Genomic DNA, 17515 nt, shown 5'->3' on the forward strand with positions numbered 1-17515 from the left:
CCCATCCTCACCTATGGTCATGAGCTTTGGGTCATGACCGAAAGGATAAGATCACGGGTACAAGCGGCCGAAATGAGTTTCCTCCGCCGGGTTGCGGGGCTCTCCCTTAGAGATAGGGTGAGAAGCTCTGTCATCCGGGAGGAACTCAAAGTAAAGCCGCTGCTCCTCCACATCGAGAGGAGCCAGATGAGGTGGTTCGGGCATCTGGTCAGGATGCCACCCGAACGCCTCCCGAGGGAGGTGTTTAGGGCACGTCCAACCGGTAGTAGGCCACGGGGAAGACCCAGGACACGTTGGGAAGACTATGTCTCCCGGCTGGCCTGGGAACGCCTTGGGACCCCCCGGGAAGAGCTAGACGAAGTGGCTGGGGAGAGGGAAGTCTGGGCTTCCCTGCTTAGGCTGCTGCCCCCGCGACCCGACTTCGGATAAGCGGAAGAAGATGGATGGATGGATGGATGGATATATATATATATATATATATATATATATATATATATATATATATATATCCCGCATAACTGCGTTATCCCCGGTGCTGGTAAACAATCGTAGTGGGATCGAATCCTGGCCGCTGGTGTGTCAGAAAGATATGCACTATTTCCTACAAATGGATTTTACTCCAAAACGTGCATCAAATTAAATTCAAGTTTGATTGGAAAAAGTCTAACAATTATTTTGCATGAAGTGTAAAAAAAAAAAAAAGTTGTAATGGAAGGCAGGGCCACAAAATAAAACCCTGCTTAGGTCCCTGTCCAGCAGGTGTATCTACCTATAAGTGTGCTTTATATTATACACGATATTATTGCTATAGTTGTTTAAAAAATTAGTTGTCCTTACCGCTATTACAACAGTGGTTGTGTTGCTGCTGTGTTGTGCGGCGTAGTCGTTAGGGATGGCTGATTGTACTTTCCTTGGCGTCGGCTTTCCACAGCGATACCACTCAGGTTCAAAGCGGCTTTTAAGCCATTTGATTGTCGTTTTTTTGGCAATTACCGCAGCTCTGTCAAGGGCGAGGAGCGAGGAGGAGGAGGAGGAGGAAGACAAATGTTGAGACGCTGGCTCTGGCTGCTTGACGGAAAAAGCATGAAGACTTTTGAGAGCTTGCGCAAACTAAAGAAGAATGATTGACAGGGAAAAATGAAGAGGTTGTGAACAAATGTGCTGGAGTGGGGAGAGGTAGGAGATGGCAAGAGGGGAAAGTTCCAGGGAGTACAAATAGGGTATTTTTATCACTCACACAAGGATGTGACAGCCTTGTTTGGACTAGTAATAGCTGAATACTCCTGAGTGGATTTTATGCACTCAAGTTACTTGATTCTTTATTGTTGTAAGCTCAAACGCAAACCGTTGGGGACATTCATTACATTGTTTTTTACAGCTTGAGAAATTTGAAGAAGGACATGTGTTTTAGTTATCGAAAATAAACATATATCTTTTAAATATGCTCCGGAAAGTCAGGAAAAGGGAGGGCCTGAACTGTATAAGGTTGTCTGCTTGTATTTCTAAAAAAAAAAGTCCTCCAATTTGAAGCTAAAATGACAGTAATGAGGTGCTAAATTGCATTTGCAGTATGATACGTGCATGTAGGAATGGGTACTGTTCATATCCGAACCGATACTGGTAATTAGGAATTGATACCGGTACTCACCAGTACCAGTTTTCGGTGTGTTAGTAAATATTAATTGTTTTGTAATGAAATATGTTTTTTTAATACCAATATTTAAAACTGAGCTGATTATGAGAACTGCTGTACAGTTGATGTATCCTGTTTTATATCATCATATTATCATTTACAGGTATAACATTAAGTTGCAAGTCCAGTCCACGTACAGTAGTTGTTTTTTTTTGTGCCCTTAAAAGTGTTAATACTGTAAGTATTGTACTTATTAAAAAACAATGTAACATGCATCTTAGATGTAGTTTTCATTAACAAATGTCGAGGTGTTGAAGTCAGCATATAACATTGTGAATGCTGGTGGCTGGTCAGAAGAAAAGCCAATGTATGTTAAACAGATAAAGTTAAAATACCACTGATTGTCACACACACTAGGTGTGGTGAAACTACCCTCTGCATTTGACCAGCACTAGTGATTTAACCCCCAATTCGAACCCTTGAAAGTTGAGTGCCAAGCAGGGAGGTATTGGGTCCCATTTTTATAGTCTTTGGTATGACTCCCGGGGTTTGAACTCACGACCCACCGATCTCAGGGCGGACACTCTAACCACACACACACACATATATATATATATATATATATATCAATCAATCAATCAATGTTTATTTATATAGCCCTAAATCACAAGTGTCTCAAAGGGCTGCACAAGCCACAACCACATCCCCGGTTCAGATCCCACATCAGGGGAACGAAAAACTCAACCCAGTGGTATGTCAATGAGAATTAATCAATCTTACACATCGTTTTGCACCTATCTCTTAGAGTGGCATACACATACCACCTACTCATCAAGCTCAATAAGAACTGATTCCTGCAGTGGCGTCGTCTCCTTCCCCTGCCGTACATAACAATCAGTGTGTAAACGATATCACCACATGGGCTTAGGAATACTTCAGAAAACCATTGTCAGTAGCTACAGTTGGTCGCTACATCTGCAAGTTAAAACTCTACTATGCGAAGCCAAAGCCATTTATCAACAACACCCACGTCTGCGGTCCCCTCATTGTCATCCCATTGCGTTGAGTTTTCCCTTGCCCCGATGTGGGATCTGAGCCGATGATTGTCGCTGTATATATACACGCACATACATACAGTTCAAACCCCGGGAGAGTCATACCAAAGACTATAAAAATGTAGCATATATATATATGTATATACCGTATTTCCTTGAATTGCCACAGGGCATATAGTATGCGCCTGCCTTGAATTACTGCCGGGTCAAACTCGCTTTGCAAAATAATTAGCGCATGCTTAGTATTACCGCCTGGTCAAACTCGCGATGTCACAAGTGACACTTTCCCTGTCATTATTTTCTAAATGTAGGAGGCTGATTTCAATACCGGTAATTTGAAATCGCATAAAGGGAAGAATATTAAGAGCTATTCAGTAGGATTTAAGGTCCAAGCTTACATCACACTCAAATTTTTACTGCATGCCTTTGGTAAGTGCCGGAGTGAGAAGAGGTTTTAAAATAATTAGCGCATGCTTACTTTTATCGCATGCCTTTGGTAAGCGCAGGAGTGAGAAGAGGTTTTGAATTAATTAGCGCCCCGGCAGTAATTCAAGGAAATACAGTATATATATATATATATATATGTATATATATATATATATATATACTGTATATATATACAGTCCAGGCCAAAGGTTTGGACACACCTTCTCATTCAATGTGTTTTCTTTATTTTCATGATTATTTACAGTGTAGATTGTCACTGAAGGCATCAAAACAAAGAATGAACACATGTGGAATTATTACAAAAAAGGGTGAAATAACTGAAAACATGTTTTTATGTTCTACTTTCTTCTAACTATCCACCCTTTGCTCTGAGTACTTATTGGCATTCTCTCCATAAGCTTCAAGAGGTAGTCACCTGAACTGGTTTTCACTTCACAGGTGTGCTTGAAGCTCATGGAGAGAATGCCAAGAGTGTGCAAAGCAGTAATCAGGGCAAAGGGTGGCTATTTTGAAGAAAGTAGAATATAAAACATGTTTGTTTTTTAGTTAAGTACATAACTCCACATGTGTTCATTCATAGTTTTGATGCCTTTAGTGACAATCTAAATGTAAATAGTCACGAAAATAAAGAAAGCGCATTGAATGAAAAGGTGTGTCCAAACTTTTAGCAACAAGCTAGCACACTTTGGAAAAGTGGAGCCTTGCTTGACTTACACTGGAGCTTCTTTTAAATCAAACGCTTTGTTGGCATTGAAAATTAGAACATCACCTGGAGGTCATTTGGCTGAGTCTGCTCTCATTGATACTGGAGTGATCGCCAAGTGATGACACAATCCGTTGGATTATACGTGAATCGGTGCCCGGCAGGACTGGTGGTGTTTGGTCTGTGTCAAAAAAAGTGCCCGATTTGGTACCCATTCTTACGTGCACACTAAGGCAACAGATGGCGCTGCTGTGAACGATTAACCATGAAGCTTTGTCGGATTAACACAAGCTTTTACTTTTATTTTAAAACTAATACTTTGGTTAAAAAATCAACACTAACAGCGTGTTGAGGAAAAGCTCTATTTGCTGTTTGTCGTGTGCGTGCGAAGGCAACAGATGTTGCCGAAACCCCGAACAGTCAGGCTTCTTCACCAAATAAGAAACTTTGCAGAATTTTCTTCCAAATCTGAGGTTAGACTGAACATACAAATGAAAAGTCAAATGCATCTGTTTAAAGGCCTACTGAAATGAGATTTTCTTATTTAAACAGGGATAGCAGGTCCCTACTCTGTGTCATACTTGATCATTTCGCGATATTGCCATATTTTTGCTGAAAGGATTTAGTAGAGAACATCGACGATAAAGTTCGCAACTTTTAGTCGCTAATAGAAAAGCCCTGCCTTTACCGGACGTCACCCGTTGAGGGCTCCTCACATCCTCACATTGTTTATAATGGGAGCCTCCAACAAAAAGTGCTATTCGGACCGAGAAAACGACAATTTCCCCATTAATTTGAGCGAGGATGAAAGATTCGTCTTTGAGGATATTGATAGATAGATAGATAGATAGTACTTTATTGATTCCTTCAGGAGAGTTCCTTCAGGAAAATTTAAATTCCAGCAGCAGTGTACAGAGTTGAGATCAATTTAAATAAAAGTAAAAAGTAAATAATGGGGGTTTAAATGGAAACAAAAAAGAGAAATATTACAATGAGAATAAAAACTAAAAAGCAACAATGGGAATAAAAATATAACAGTAAAATAAGAATATAACAAGACAAAGTAGGCAGTAGTGACCATGTTATGAAAACGTATTGCACTGTTATTGTTTTGCATCCCCTGTCATCCTAGTACCCCCCGCCCCAGCGAGGAGTTGTACAGTCTAATGGCGTGTGGGACAAATGAGTTTTTGAGTCTATCAGTCCTGCACTTGGGTTTGATAGCGACGGACAAGAAAAAAAAAAAAAAATCAAGTTAAAAAAAAAAAACGCGATTGCATTGGGACGGATTCAGATGTTTTTAGACACATTTACTAGGATAATTCTGGGAAATCACGTATCTTTCTATTGTGTTGCTAGTGTTTTAGTGAGTTTAATAGTACCTGATAGTCGGAGGGGTTTGTCCACGGGTGTCTTGAGGCCAGTGTCTGATGGAAGTCGACGGCAGCTGTATGGACGGCACAAGCTTAGCTGATCTCCGGTAAATGGCGACTTTTTACCACAATTTTCTCACCGAAAACTGCTGGTTGACATTTGGTCGGGATCCATGTTCGCTTGACCGCTCTGATCCATAAGAAAGCTTCACCTCTGGGAATTTTAAACAAGGAATCACCGTGTGTTTGTGTGGCTAAAGGCTAAAGCTTCCCAACTCCATCTTTCTACTTTGACTTCTCCATTATTAATTGAACAAATTGCAAAAGATTCAGCAACACAGATGTCCAGAATACTGTGTAATTATGCGGTTAAAGCAGACTACTTTTAGCTGTGTGTGTGCGCAGCGCTAATATTTCCTGACAGTCCGTGACGTTGCTCGTACACGTCATCATTCCGCGACGTTTTCAACAAGAAACTCCCGGGAAATTTAAAAATGCAATTTAGTAAACTAAAAAGGCCGTATTGGCATGTGTTGCAATGTTAATATTTCATCATTGATATATAAACTATCAGACTATAGTAGTGGGTTTCAGTAGGCCTTTAAATTGCATTAAACAGTCCGCCATGTGCATGCCAGGGCAACAGATGGCACTATAACCCTAAATTGTGAAGCAGGAATTTTTAAACAAACCATAATACTACACGTCAGGTGTTGTTATAGCCCCTGTTATATGATAGATGTCTGTAATATGTACATTATACTGTCTGTCATAGGAAGGGCTGTGGAATAATTGCACTTTAGAGGCTTTGCAGTTCTGGGACTGTAGGCCTCAATGCTGAGTGTGAAGAATAAAGAGCATAATAAAGAATAAGAGCGGGAAGATGACGGATCATAAAAGAAGAGACAAGGGAGAAAGGTGGCTTAAAGGCGAACCACGTAATGAGTGAGACAAAATAGAATGGCGCCGGCAATACGAGAGAGAGATCCTCAGAGAGCCGCGTTATCATTGCCGTCATCTATCACCACCCTCATTATTCTGTGTGCACATGCACTGTGTATGCGTGTGCACGTGTGCCACAAAAATCAACTCATATCTCGTTGGCCACATAGTTTTTATTATCGGATGTCACCAGGTTTTAAAGGCTCATAATGTTATGACATTATCGTGTAGAAGCATCGATGACACCAGTGTAAGTCGATGCCAGGTAATGTTATCTTGTTCTTGTCTGCCTGCACATGTTCATGTGGTGCACGCTGATTATTTTGCTCCTCAACCGCTGCTCACAGGAGAATATTTTCTCAAAACACGCGGCCATAATGTGTTGTCCGCACGATTACCTTTCCGACAAATACATCACACGTCGGCGCTGTTAATACATTTCGCAAGTTGGATGGACTTGGAATCTCTTATACGGTCCAATGTGCTCAACAAAACACCTACAGGGACTCTACGGCAGGGGTGTCATACATACGGCCCGAGGGTTGGATCAGGCCTGCGAACAGGTTTTTATCCGACCTGCGGGATGAGTTTGTCAGCATAAAAATTACCCTGATATTTTTGAATGGAAGAAACAGCTGTTCTATATTTGTCCACTAGATGTCGCTATAGCAAGTCTTTGAATCTTGATGTTACATATTAGGGCTGCAAATTTTTGGATGTCTCACGATTCGATTCAATATCGATTCTTGGGGTCACGATTCGATTCAAAATCAATTTTTTTTTTCAATTCGACACGGTTCTCGATTCAAAAACGATTTTTTCCCCGATTTAAAAGGATTCTGTATTCATTCAATACATAGGGTTTTCAGCAGGATCTACCCCAGTCTGCTGACATGCAAGCAGAATAGTAGGTTTTTGTAAAAAGCTTTTATGATTGTAAAGGACAATGTTTTATCAACTGATTGTAATAATGTAAATTTGTTTTAACTATTAAACGAACCAAAAATATGACTTATTTTATCTTTGTGAAAATATTGGACACAGTGTGTTGTCAAGCTTATGATATGCGATGCAAGTGTAAGCCACTGTGACACTATTGTTCTTTTTTTTATTTTTATAAATGTCTAATGATAATGTCAATGAGGGATTTTTAATCACTGCTATGCTGAAATTATAACTAATATTGATACTGTTGTTGATAACATTCATTTTTGTTTCACTACTTTTGGTTTGTTCTGTGTCGTGTTTGTGTCTCCTCAATTGCTCTGTTTATTGCAGTTCTGAGTGTTGCTGGGTCAGGTTTGGTTTTGGAATTACATTGTTATGGTATTGCTGTGTATTGTTTTGTTGAATTGATAAAAAAAAGTTGAGAGCGTTGTAGTCACCAGGTCGAAAATCAAGATGGTCACATCCACAAAAGCCATTCTTGCGCTAGCCTTATCTGAATATAAACAACTTACAGAAAAATATGCGCTCCTTTTGCAACTATCAGACACGGCAGATGAAGAGGAAACTCAGATGCTATTGCTAGCAATGTAGAGCGTTTAAAACACATGAAAAAAAAAAATGTCCACCACAGTAACATTACCTTATATATATATATATATATATATATATATATATATATATATATATATATATATATATATATATATATATATATATATATATATATATATATATATATATATATATATATATATACAATGTATAGCACCCCCGCGACCCGGAGAGGGACAAGTGGTAGAAAATGGAAGGATGGAATACAATGTACTGTATATCAGCAATATAGTGTGAAAAACATTAGTCAAACGTGCTAATAACGAATATTAAGGAACCTTCTATCATAGTTTACACTCAAAGCAGGCATCTTTGAATCCAACCTTGGAAATGCGACCTCAGAGGGCGTTCAGTGTGGAGACGTTCCACTACGAACTCGGAAAACCCCACTAACACAAAGCTAAAATGTGGCTGTTTTAATATTTGAACATTCATTGATGACCTGCATTGTAGTGGTTTTACAAAGTGACCCTCGCATTCTTCAAGTTTTCAGTATTCAGCCTTTGCTGTAAAAAACATGGCTTTAAATACAAAATAATGATCCATCTCCTTAGTTCTCTGAAAATGTCCCTATACCCTAGAGCAGCGGTTCTCAACCTTTTTTCAGTGATGTACCCCCTATGAAAATTTTTTTAATTCAAGTACCCCCTAATCAGAGCAAAGCATTTTTGGTTGAAAAAAAGAGATAAAGAAACAAAATATAGCACGATGTCATCAGTTTCTGATTTATTAAATTGTATAACAGAGCAAAATATTGCTCATTTGTAGTGGTCTTTCTTGAACTATTTGGGGAAAAAAGATATAAAAACTGTTGAAAAATAAACAAGTGATTCAATTATAAATAAAGATTTCTACACATAGAAGTAATCATCAACTTAAAGTGCCCTCTTTGGGGATTGTAATAGAGATCCATCTGGATTCATCAACTTCATTCTAAAAATTTCTTCACAAAAAAAGAAATCTTTAACATCAATATTTATGGAACATGTCCACAAAAAAATCTAGCTGTCAACACTGAATATTGCATTGTTGCATTTCTTTTCACAGTTTATGAACTTACATTCATATTTTGTTGAAGTATTATTCAATAAATATATTTATAAAGGATTTTTGAATTGTTGCTATTTTTAGAATCTATTTTTTAAATCTCACGTACCCCTTGGCATACCTTCAAGTACCCCCAGGGGTATGCGTACCCCCATTTGAGAAACACTGCCCTAAAGCAGTGTTTTTCAACTTTTTTTGGGCCAATGCGCATTTTTTTCAATGAAAAAATCCGCAGGCACACCACCAGCAGAAACCATTAAAAAAATTATAGTCTGTAGACCAGGGGTGCCCATTACGTCGATCGCGAGCTACCAGTCGACCGCGGGGGGTGTGTCAGTCGATCTCCAGCCAGGCTTTTAAAAAAATAGACCTAAAAATTAGTGATCATCAATCTTCACCAAGACGTCACTTAAATGACATTCACAGTACCGGAGGGTCTTGTGAGATGACGCTGGCTGCTGCAGGATAATTATTATTAAAATATGACCGAGAGGAAGGCGAGAAACACTTTTTATTTCAACAGACTCTCGCGCCGTACCTTCCGTCAAAACTCTAAAGGCCGACTGCACATTTCCTATCTTCACAATAAAAGCCCTGCTTCATGCTGCCTGCGCTAACTAAATATAGAGTCACGGAAAACTGGCGTGCACAAGCGATCCCTCAGAAAGCTGGCGTGCACATCACTTGTGCACGTCAGCTTTCCGAGACTCTTATTTTGTTAGCGCAGGCAACATGAAGCAGGGCTTTTATTGTGAAGATAGGAAATGTGCAGTCGGCCTTTAGAGTTTTGACGGAAGGGACGGCGCGAAAGTCTGTTGAAATAAAAAGTGTTTCTCGCCTTCCTCTCTGTCATTTTTTCAAAATAAAACTGGCAGCAGCCAGCGTCATCTCACAAGACCCTCGGGTGCCGTGAATGTCAATCAAGCAAGCTACGGAATTTGCCGCCAATGTTTTTCTTGTAAAGTGTATGGAAGCTGGATGAATTAGATGCCAAAAACCAACCACTTTCATGTGGTATTGTACAGAAAGGACAACTTTTTTTCTCCTCCATTTGAAAATGTGGGCGTTATCATCATTACTGTCTGATTCCAATCAATGCAAGTCATCAGAATCAGGTAATACACCAACTTATATTCTTGTTTTCGTGAAAGAAAGAGATCTATATGTGTTACACATGCTTGTATTATCATTAAACACATTTAACTTGTTTACAAAAATGTCTCTTTCATAAATAAATAAATATAAATGATATATATAAATGAGGTAGATCCCCTCGAGTTGGTCAATTAAAAAGTAGCTCGCCTGCAGAAAAAGTGTGGGCACCCCTGCAGTAGACAATAAAAAGTCGTTGTCGTAATTGTTGGGTATGACTTAAACCATAACCAAGCATGCATCACTATAGTTCTTGTCTCAAAGTAGGTGTACTGTTATGACATGTCACATAACGCCGTGACTTATTTTGAGTTTTTCGCTGTTTTCCCGTGTGTGGTGTTTTAGTTCTTGTCTTGCGCTCCTATTTTGGTGGCTTTTCCTGTTGCAGTTCATGTCTTCCTTTGAGCGCTATTTCCAACACCTGCTTTGTTTTAGCACTCGAGAATATTTTAGTTGTTGCTATCTTTTTTTGTGTGGACATTGTTGATTGTCACGTCATGTACGGATGATCATTTTGTGGATGCCGTCTCTGCTCCACAGGCTGCAAGTCTTTGCTCTCGTCCAGCATTCTGTTTTTGTTTACTTTGTAGCCAGTTCATTTTAGTTTCGTTCTGCATAGCCTTCCCTAAGCTTCAATGCCTTTTCATAGGGGCACTCACGTTTTGTTTATTTTTGGTTTAAGCATTAGATACCTTTTTACCTGCACATTGCCCCCCACTGTCGCCTGCATATTGTGATCATGACAAACCATCATATACAAAGCAATTAGCTACCTGCTGCCACTTACTGATATGGAAGAGAGCTCTTGACAGCACCAACACTCAACAATAACACATTATTTCCGGATTATAATTACCGGTTTTCAAAAATTATTTTTAACCCAAATAGGTGTGTCAAGTTCTTCAGGTTTTTCACAGCCGTGCCCAAATTTGAAAGGGCCAGTTGGACTCAAGAAGGACACAAAGGGACAACTCAATCCTCTTTCTTATGATTTATTGATGTTTGATTTGAAGCAATCAAATAAACTGGGTTATCGGTGTTAATGAATGGATGAACAGAATGAATAGTCGAATAGTGGAATAGTCGATTGGTTGAACTGTAGAATAGTTGAAGAGTGGAATAATCGATTAGGTTGATAACCAGTTGCGTCTTCTGAGTCCACACAGGAGCTGTCTTCCTTCCTCTTAGCAGCATGTCAAAAAGGGGTGACTGACTGAAGCTCAAACATTTTGAGCATGTGCTCTGAGCAGGTGAACAGGTAAATTCAATCAAACCAATCTGTTGGAAGCAGTTGGAGATGTTCAGCCCTCAGCTCTCACTGTTGCCCCTTCAGGCCTGGAGTGTGCTCTACAAATCAGTGGTGTTTGTGCTGCTCTGTACTTTGACTTGACAAGGTGAAACTACATAATCCACATGAATTGTTGAAAACACTGACCTAGAAAGCAGGAGGTAAAAATTATATTTAGTCTTTAAACAGAGCAAAGTTAGCTTTGCATGTTTTTGAAAAATGTTTTGAAATGTTGTTCTCAATCTGCATTGACTCTTGAAGGCTTCACAGTGCTGATCAATTACGTACATTTTTGGTAACGTCCCAAATAGAGTTGCATATCCTATTAGGGTTGACAGGCTACTCAATTCTCATACAATGTTGATTGATTGATTGAAACTTTCATTAGTAGATTGCACAGTACAGTACATATTCCGTACAATTGACCACTAAATGGTAACACCCGAGTAAGTTTTTCAACGTTTATCAATTCATGTTATGTGCTGGAACAAAACTTTGACAGGAAGTATTTTTATTTTTTTTTGTCCTGTCCAGCTTCTCAGGCAAATCATATAGTTGATGTAGATGCCCATATCGGCTGTTCAGATTTACTTTGCAAAAGAGAAGTGTAGGATACTTCTCTTGTTGCCTTATTTGAATTTGACTTTATTAAATGTATTTATATTATCATTTGGTGCAGCCGAGGAGGGGATAGAAAGAGAAAAAAAGGAAGACAGAGGGGGAAATTGTGGGGATAAGAGGAGGATTAGACAGAGACAAAAACAACAACAGCAAACACAACAAAAACAACAACAACAAAAGAACAACACCAGCACATACTATATGTACAAATATGATCGTAAAAAGTGATAGCAAAGAAGCAGATAGTGAAATAAATAATAATATAGAAATGACAATGAGCATTTTTACACTACAACTGGAGCAATACAAATACTAATAGAAAAAGCGCTATTGATCATGAACAATACCAATAGTTTACTTCTATTATCAACAATACAGTTGTTCAAATGGAACAATACTTATACATAATAACTAGAAAGATAAATACAATTTAGAGAGAGGCAACCTATATTAATCTTGTAGATTGTTATAGTAACAATGGGTTAAGCTTTGTCAGTAAGTATTTTTGCCCCCGACACCTAATTGCACCAGCCTATTTTTCCACTTTTTTTGCTGATATTTGACAAAGCATTCATTGTATTTAAAAAACAAAAACAATTAAAAAAAAGTTCATTTATTTGCTGTTCGGCAGCCAATACAGGCTGAAATGTATCCATTGACATATGCATTTTTTTTTTATAACAATTACTTGCACTGGTCCTCCAGCCAGCAATGAACTCACACGGAATGCTTCAATCAAGAAGCTATCGCCTCTTTAGTTCGCTTATCAACACCTGGAGTAGGCGGCTTTAAAATAGTTTGGCAAAGATGTGCTCTATACCTGTGAAATTATCTTTGCCTCACGTTCTCGCAACATTGTTTTGTGAGCAAGTTTGGCCCAATTAGTGCTTCTATAATGTATAGTTAGGTCTTTTAGGGCAGTGTTTTTAAACAACTGTGCCGCGGCACACTAGTGTGCCTTGAGATACAGTCTGGTGTGCCGTGGGAGATTATCTAATTACACCTATTTGGGGTAAAAAAAAATGTTGCAAACCAGTAATTACAGTCTGCAAATGATGTGTTGTTGTTGAGTGTCTGTGGTGTCCAGAGCTCGGCAGAGTAACCATGTAATACTCTTCCAGGTGGCAGCAGGTAGCTAATTGCTTTGTAGATGTCGGAAACAGCTGGAGGCAGCGTGAAGTAAAAAGGTATCTAATTTCCTAAACTAAAAATAAAGCTTAGGGATGGCTTTGCAGAACAAAACTAAAACTGTACTGGCTACAAAGTGAACAAAAACAAAATGCTGGACGACAGCAAAGACTTACTGTGGAGCAAGGATGGCGTACACCAGGGGCGCTCACACTTTTTCTGCAGGCGAGCTACTTTTCAATTGACCAAGTCGAGGAGATCTACCTCATTCCTATTTATAATTTATATTTATTTATGAAAGAGACATTTTTGTTAACAAGTTAATGGTGTTTAATGATAATACAAGCATGTTTAACACACATAGATTCCTTTCTTTCATGAAGACAAGAATATAAGTTGGTGTATTTGATTCTGATGACTTGCATTGATTGGAATTAGACAGTGGTGCTGATAACGTCCGCATTTTCAAATGGAGGGGAAAAAAAGTACTCCTTTCTGTCCAATACCACATGAAAGTGGTTGGATTTGGCATCTCATTTGTCCAACTTGCATACTCCTTTTTAAACACTTTGTTATGAGAGTAGCATATGTGTGTGGCCCTTTAATGTCTGGCAGCAGGTGAGTGACGTCAGTGACTGTGCGGGTGGGCAAGCAAGTGAGAAAGCGGTCGCTGAGGGCGGGGGAGAAATACATTGGCATCAAACTCCGTAGCTTGCTAGCTTGTGCACGCTAGCTTTCTGAGACTCTTATTTTGTTAGCACAGGCAGGATGAAACAGGTCTTTTATGGTGAAGACAGGAACTGTGCAGTCGGTCTTTAGAGTTTTGACAGTAGGTACGGAGTCTCTAGAAATAAAATGTGTTTCTCTGCGTCCGCCCTGTTAGTGATTTTTTTCTTAAATATGAGCTCGCAGCAGCCAGCGTCATCTCACAAGATCCTCGGGTGCCGAGAATGTCAAACAACTGACGAAAGTGAAGTCTTGGTATGATTGATGATTGCTCATTTTTATGTCTATTTTTTAATGCCTGGCTTGAGATCGACTGACACACCCTCCGAGATCGACCAGTCGATCGCGATCGACGTAATGCCCACCCCTGGCGTACACAATGTACATCCGAACACGACATGACAATCAACAATGTCCCCACTAAGACGGATAAAAACAACTGAAATATAATTGATTGCTAAATCAAAGTAGATGCGGGAAATATCGCTCAAAGGAAGACATGAAACTGCAACAGGAAAATATCAAAAACAGAGAAAAAGCCACCAAAATAGGAGCGCAAGACAAGAACTAAAACACTACACACATGAAAACAGCAACACACTCCAAATAAGTCACAGAGTGATGGGACAGGTGGTGACAGTACACCTACTTTGAGACAAGAACTATAGTGATGCGTGCTTGGTTATGGTTTGAAGTCATATCCAACAATTGCGACTTTTTACTGTCAACTGAGTTTCGTTTTTTAATGAATTCTGCTGGTGGTGTGCCTTGGCTCAAAAAAGGTGGAAAAACACTGTTTTAGGGTACAGATGAAGTACATAGAACGCTGTCAGCTACACAAAAAGGACTAAGGATGGCTAAATTGGACACACTTGACAGATTATAAACCTCAGTTGATGGCGTTCGAGCCTCCCGAGGAAGAAGATGGAGGAGGAGGCCCCCCCAAGTCTTGGTATACATATTTAATGTTACTGACGATGGCTGGTCTGATATGTTCCTAGGTTTCCGCCCGTGAGCGAGGAGGCTGCAGTGGGAACCCCCGTGGGAGTCATCCTGGCGGCTGCTGTCAATCAAACCATCGTGTATTCCATCATCGGGGGCAACGAGGGAGGTGAGAACGTGCCTGGATGTTTATGCCGCGTCTTCCTCTGACTCCCTCCAAACGTTTGCGCACATCCAAATATCGTATTGACCCTGAAAGTAAGACGACGGCCATTCGTCAATGATGTTTTCAGTCAAATAACCACCATTACATCGCAATTACAAAACAATATCATACATCTTAACACCTCCACAGTTGTTTTTATTTCAAAGAATAGATTTTTCTTTAGTTTGGTTCTTTATTTATTACATGTTTAAGGCTACAAAGATTGTTAGACTATGTTACTTTCTTTTCTTTTTTAAAAATGAATATCATATAGTGTGCTAAAAGTGTGATTTCAATGTGCGCATTTCTTCATTCAGTAAAGAATGAAGGGTAAAATGATGTATAAAGCAAACTAACCTGCTACCCATGAATGTTCAACAATCTTCTCAACTAAAGAGGACAAATATAACCTTAGAGGGAAAAGTAATTTGTTAGGACTCGGAATAAGGAGAGGACCCAGATGCAGAGAGGAAATTCAAAAAAATAAAGCTTTTATTTTGAAACAACTTTTTACCTCCAATGCAAAAAGTTTTTCGCAAGAATAATCAACACGCAGAAAAATAATTCCGAGGATAAACAATTAACTCAAAATCACTCCACAAAAATAAGGAGGAATACTAATCTAAGGAAATTCTAACAAATAAAGGAATGCCAATAAGAATAAACGAAAAGCGCTCCAACAGGAGGAAAAAACACCAAACGACCAATACATATACACTAACTATAAATAACAAAAAAATCACTCAATCAATGAGGCAATAAATTCGAAATTTGGAAAAACAAAAACTCATCAATTAAGTAGACAAAGGATAACCAAGGACGCTCGAAGGAGGAAAAAAGTAAACTCAAAATTACAGCAAAAACTGCTTGATCAAAAAAGGGGGAACCTTTAAAACAGGAGCAAGACAAGGAGGTATTCTAGGACATGGACATGGACATAGACGCTAGAAAGGCACGATAGACGAGACAATCTGGCAAAGGACAAAAAGAGGCGTGAGCTTAAATAGGATATGGAAATGATGGGAAACGGGTAGAAACAATCAGGGATCAGGGATGACGTCAGACTGGTGACACAAGAGGAAGGGCCCTTGATCTGAAACAAGAGGGTAGCATTTCAAAATAAAACACGTGAATCACAAGACAGAAAAACCAAGACTAGTCTTCCCTCACCGCGGTGTGACATAATTTAAAATATTTGTATGCTTGTACAACACTAAAAATCTTTAGCTTATCTGTATGTGGAATTAAAGGCCTACTGAAACCCACTACTACTGACCCCGCAGTCTGATAGTTTATATATCAATGATGAAATATTAACATTGCAACACATGCCAATACGGCCTTTTTAGTTTATTAAATTGCAATTTTAAATTTCCCGCAAAGTGTCGTGTTGAAGACGTCGCAGTATGATGACGCTTGCGTTTGACATCACTGGTTGTAGCGGACATTATTTTCCAGCCCGATCCAAGCTATAAGTAGTCTGCTTTGATCGCAGAATTACACAGTATTCTGGACATCTGTGTTGCTGAATCTTTTGCAATTTGTTCAAATAATAATGGAGTAGTCAAAGTAGAAAGGTGGAGGTGGGAAGCTTTTAGCCTTTAGCCACAAAAACACAGTCGGTGCTTCCTTGTTTAAAATTCCCGAAGATGAAGCTTTACTATGGATCAGAGCGGTCAAGCGAACATGGATCCTGATTACATGTCAACCGGCAGTTTTTGGTGAGAAAATTGTGGCAGTAAATCGCCTCTTACCGGAGACATCAGCGGAGCTTCCGTTCTGCTGCAGCTGCCGTGACTTCCCTCAGAGACACTGGCGTCAACACACCCATGGCCACACCTCTTCGACTTTCAGGTACTATTTAATCTCAATAAAATACTAGCAACACAATAGCAGAAAAGGGTTTTTTCCAGAATTATCCTAGTAAATGTGTCTAAAAACATCTGAATCGCTCCCACTGCAATCGCATTTTTTTTTTTAACTTATTCTTTTTTTTTCTACTGCATCACTCTATATTTCCTCATCCTCGAATCTTTCATCCTCGCTCAAATTAATGGGGAAATTGTCGCTTTCTCGGTCTGAATAGCTCTAGCTGCTGCTGGCTATGATTGTAAACAATGTGAGGATGTGAGGAGCCATACAACCCGTGACGTCACGCACACATCGTCTGCTACTTCCGGTAAAGGCAAGGCTTTTTTTTAGCGACCAAAAGTTGCAAACTTTATCGTCGATGTTCTCTACTAAATGCTTTCAGCAAAAATATGGCAATATCGCAAAATGGTCAAGTATAACACATAGAATAGACCTGCTATCCCCGTTTGAATAAAAAAATCTAATTTTAGTAGGCCTTTAAATTACGGAATGGATTAAGTAAAGAAGTTAAAAAATGTACTGATATGATCCAGTTTAAGAGGTGGTTCAAATTAAAAGTGCTTACAAAGTACAAGGAAGAAGAATTATGAGAAGTACATTCAACCTTATTCAAAATGGGATATTTTTCATCTCAGTATGTTTATCATGACTGACTTAATTATGTATTACAATAACTGCTGTATTAATCATTCACTGATTTAATTATGCTGCAAAAAGAAGTCAGTAAATTAACATATACATTTGTAAACTCTCTAAAGTTGGAAAGTGGTACGATTAATTAAACTTTGCTTCTTCCTACTCCTTTTTGGACATGATGTAAA

General features: G+C 39.1%; 1 protein-coding gene across 4 annotated transcripts in view; it reads left to right on the forward strand.

Moving 5' to 3' along the window:
- The window catches only part of pcdh15b (protocadherin-related 15b), a 375223-nt gene that overhangs the window by 268295 nt on the left and 89413 nt on the right, over positions 1 to 17515 (forward strand). For all 4 annotated transcript variants that reach the window (XR_009807925.1, XM_061909585.1, XM_061909586.1 and 1 more), the window contains one exon: positions 14677 to 14786. Coding sequence is in view for 3 of the 4 variants with exons in the window: in XM_061909585.1 (XP_061765569.1) it covers positions 14677 to 14786 (110 nt within the window). In the remaining variant the exon portion in view is untranslated. The remainder of the gene's footprint in view (positions 1 to 14676; positions 14787 to 17515) is intronic.

This window comes from Nerophis ophidion, linkage group LG08 (assembly GCF_033978795.1).
Source record: "Nerophis ophidion isolate RoL-2023_Sa linkage group LG08, RoL_Noph_v1.0, whole genome shotgun sequence".
Taxonomy (NCBI): domain Eukaryota; kingdom Metazoa; phylum Chordata; class Actinopteri; order Syngnathiformes; family Syngnathidae; genus Nerophis; species Nerophis ophidion.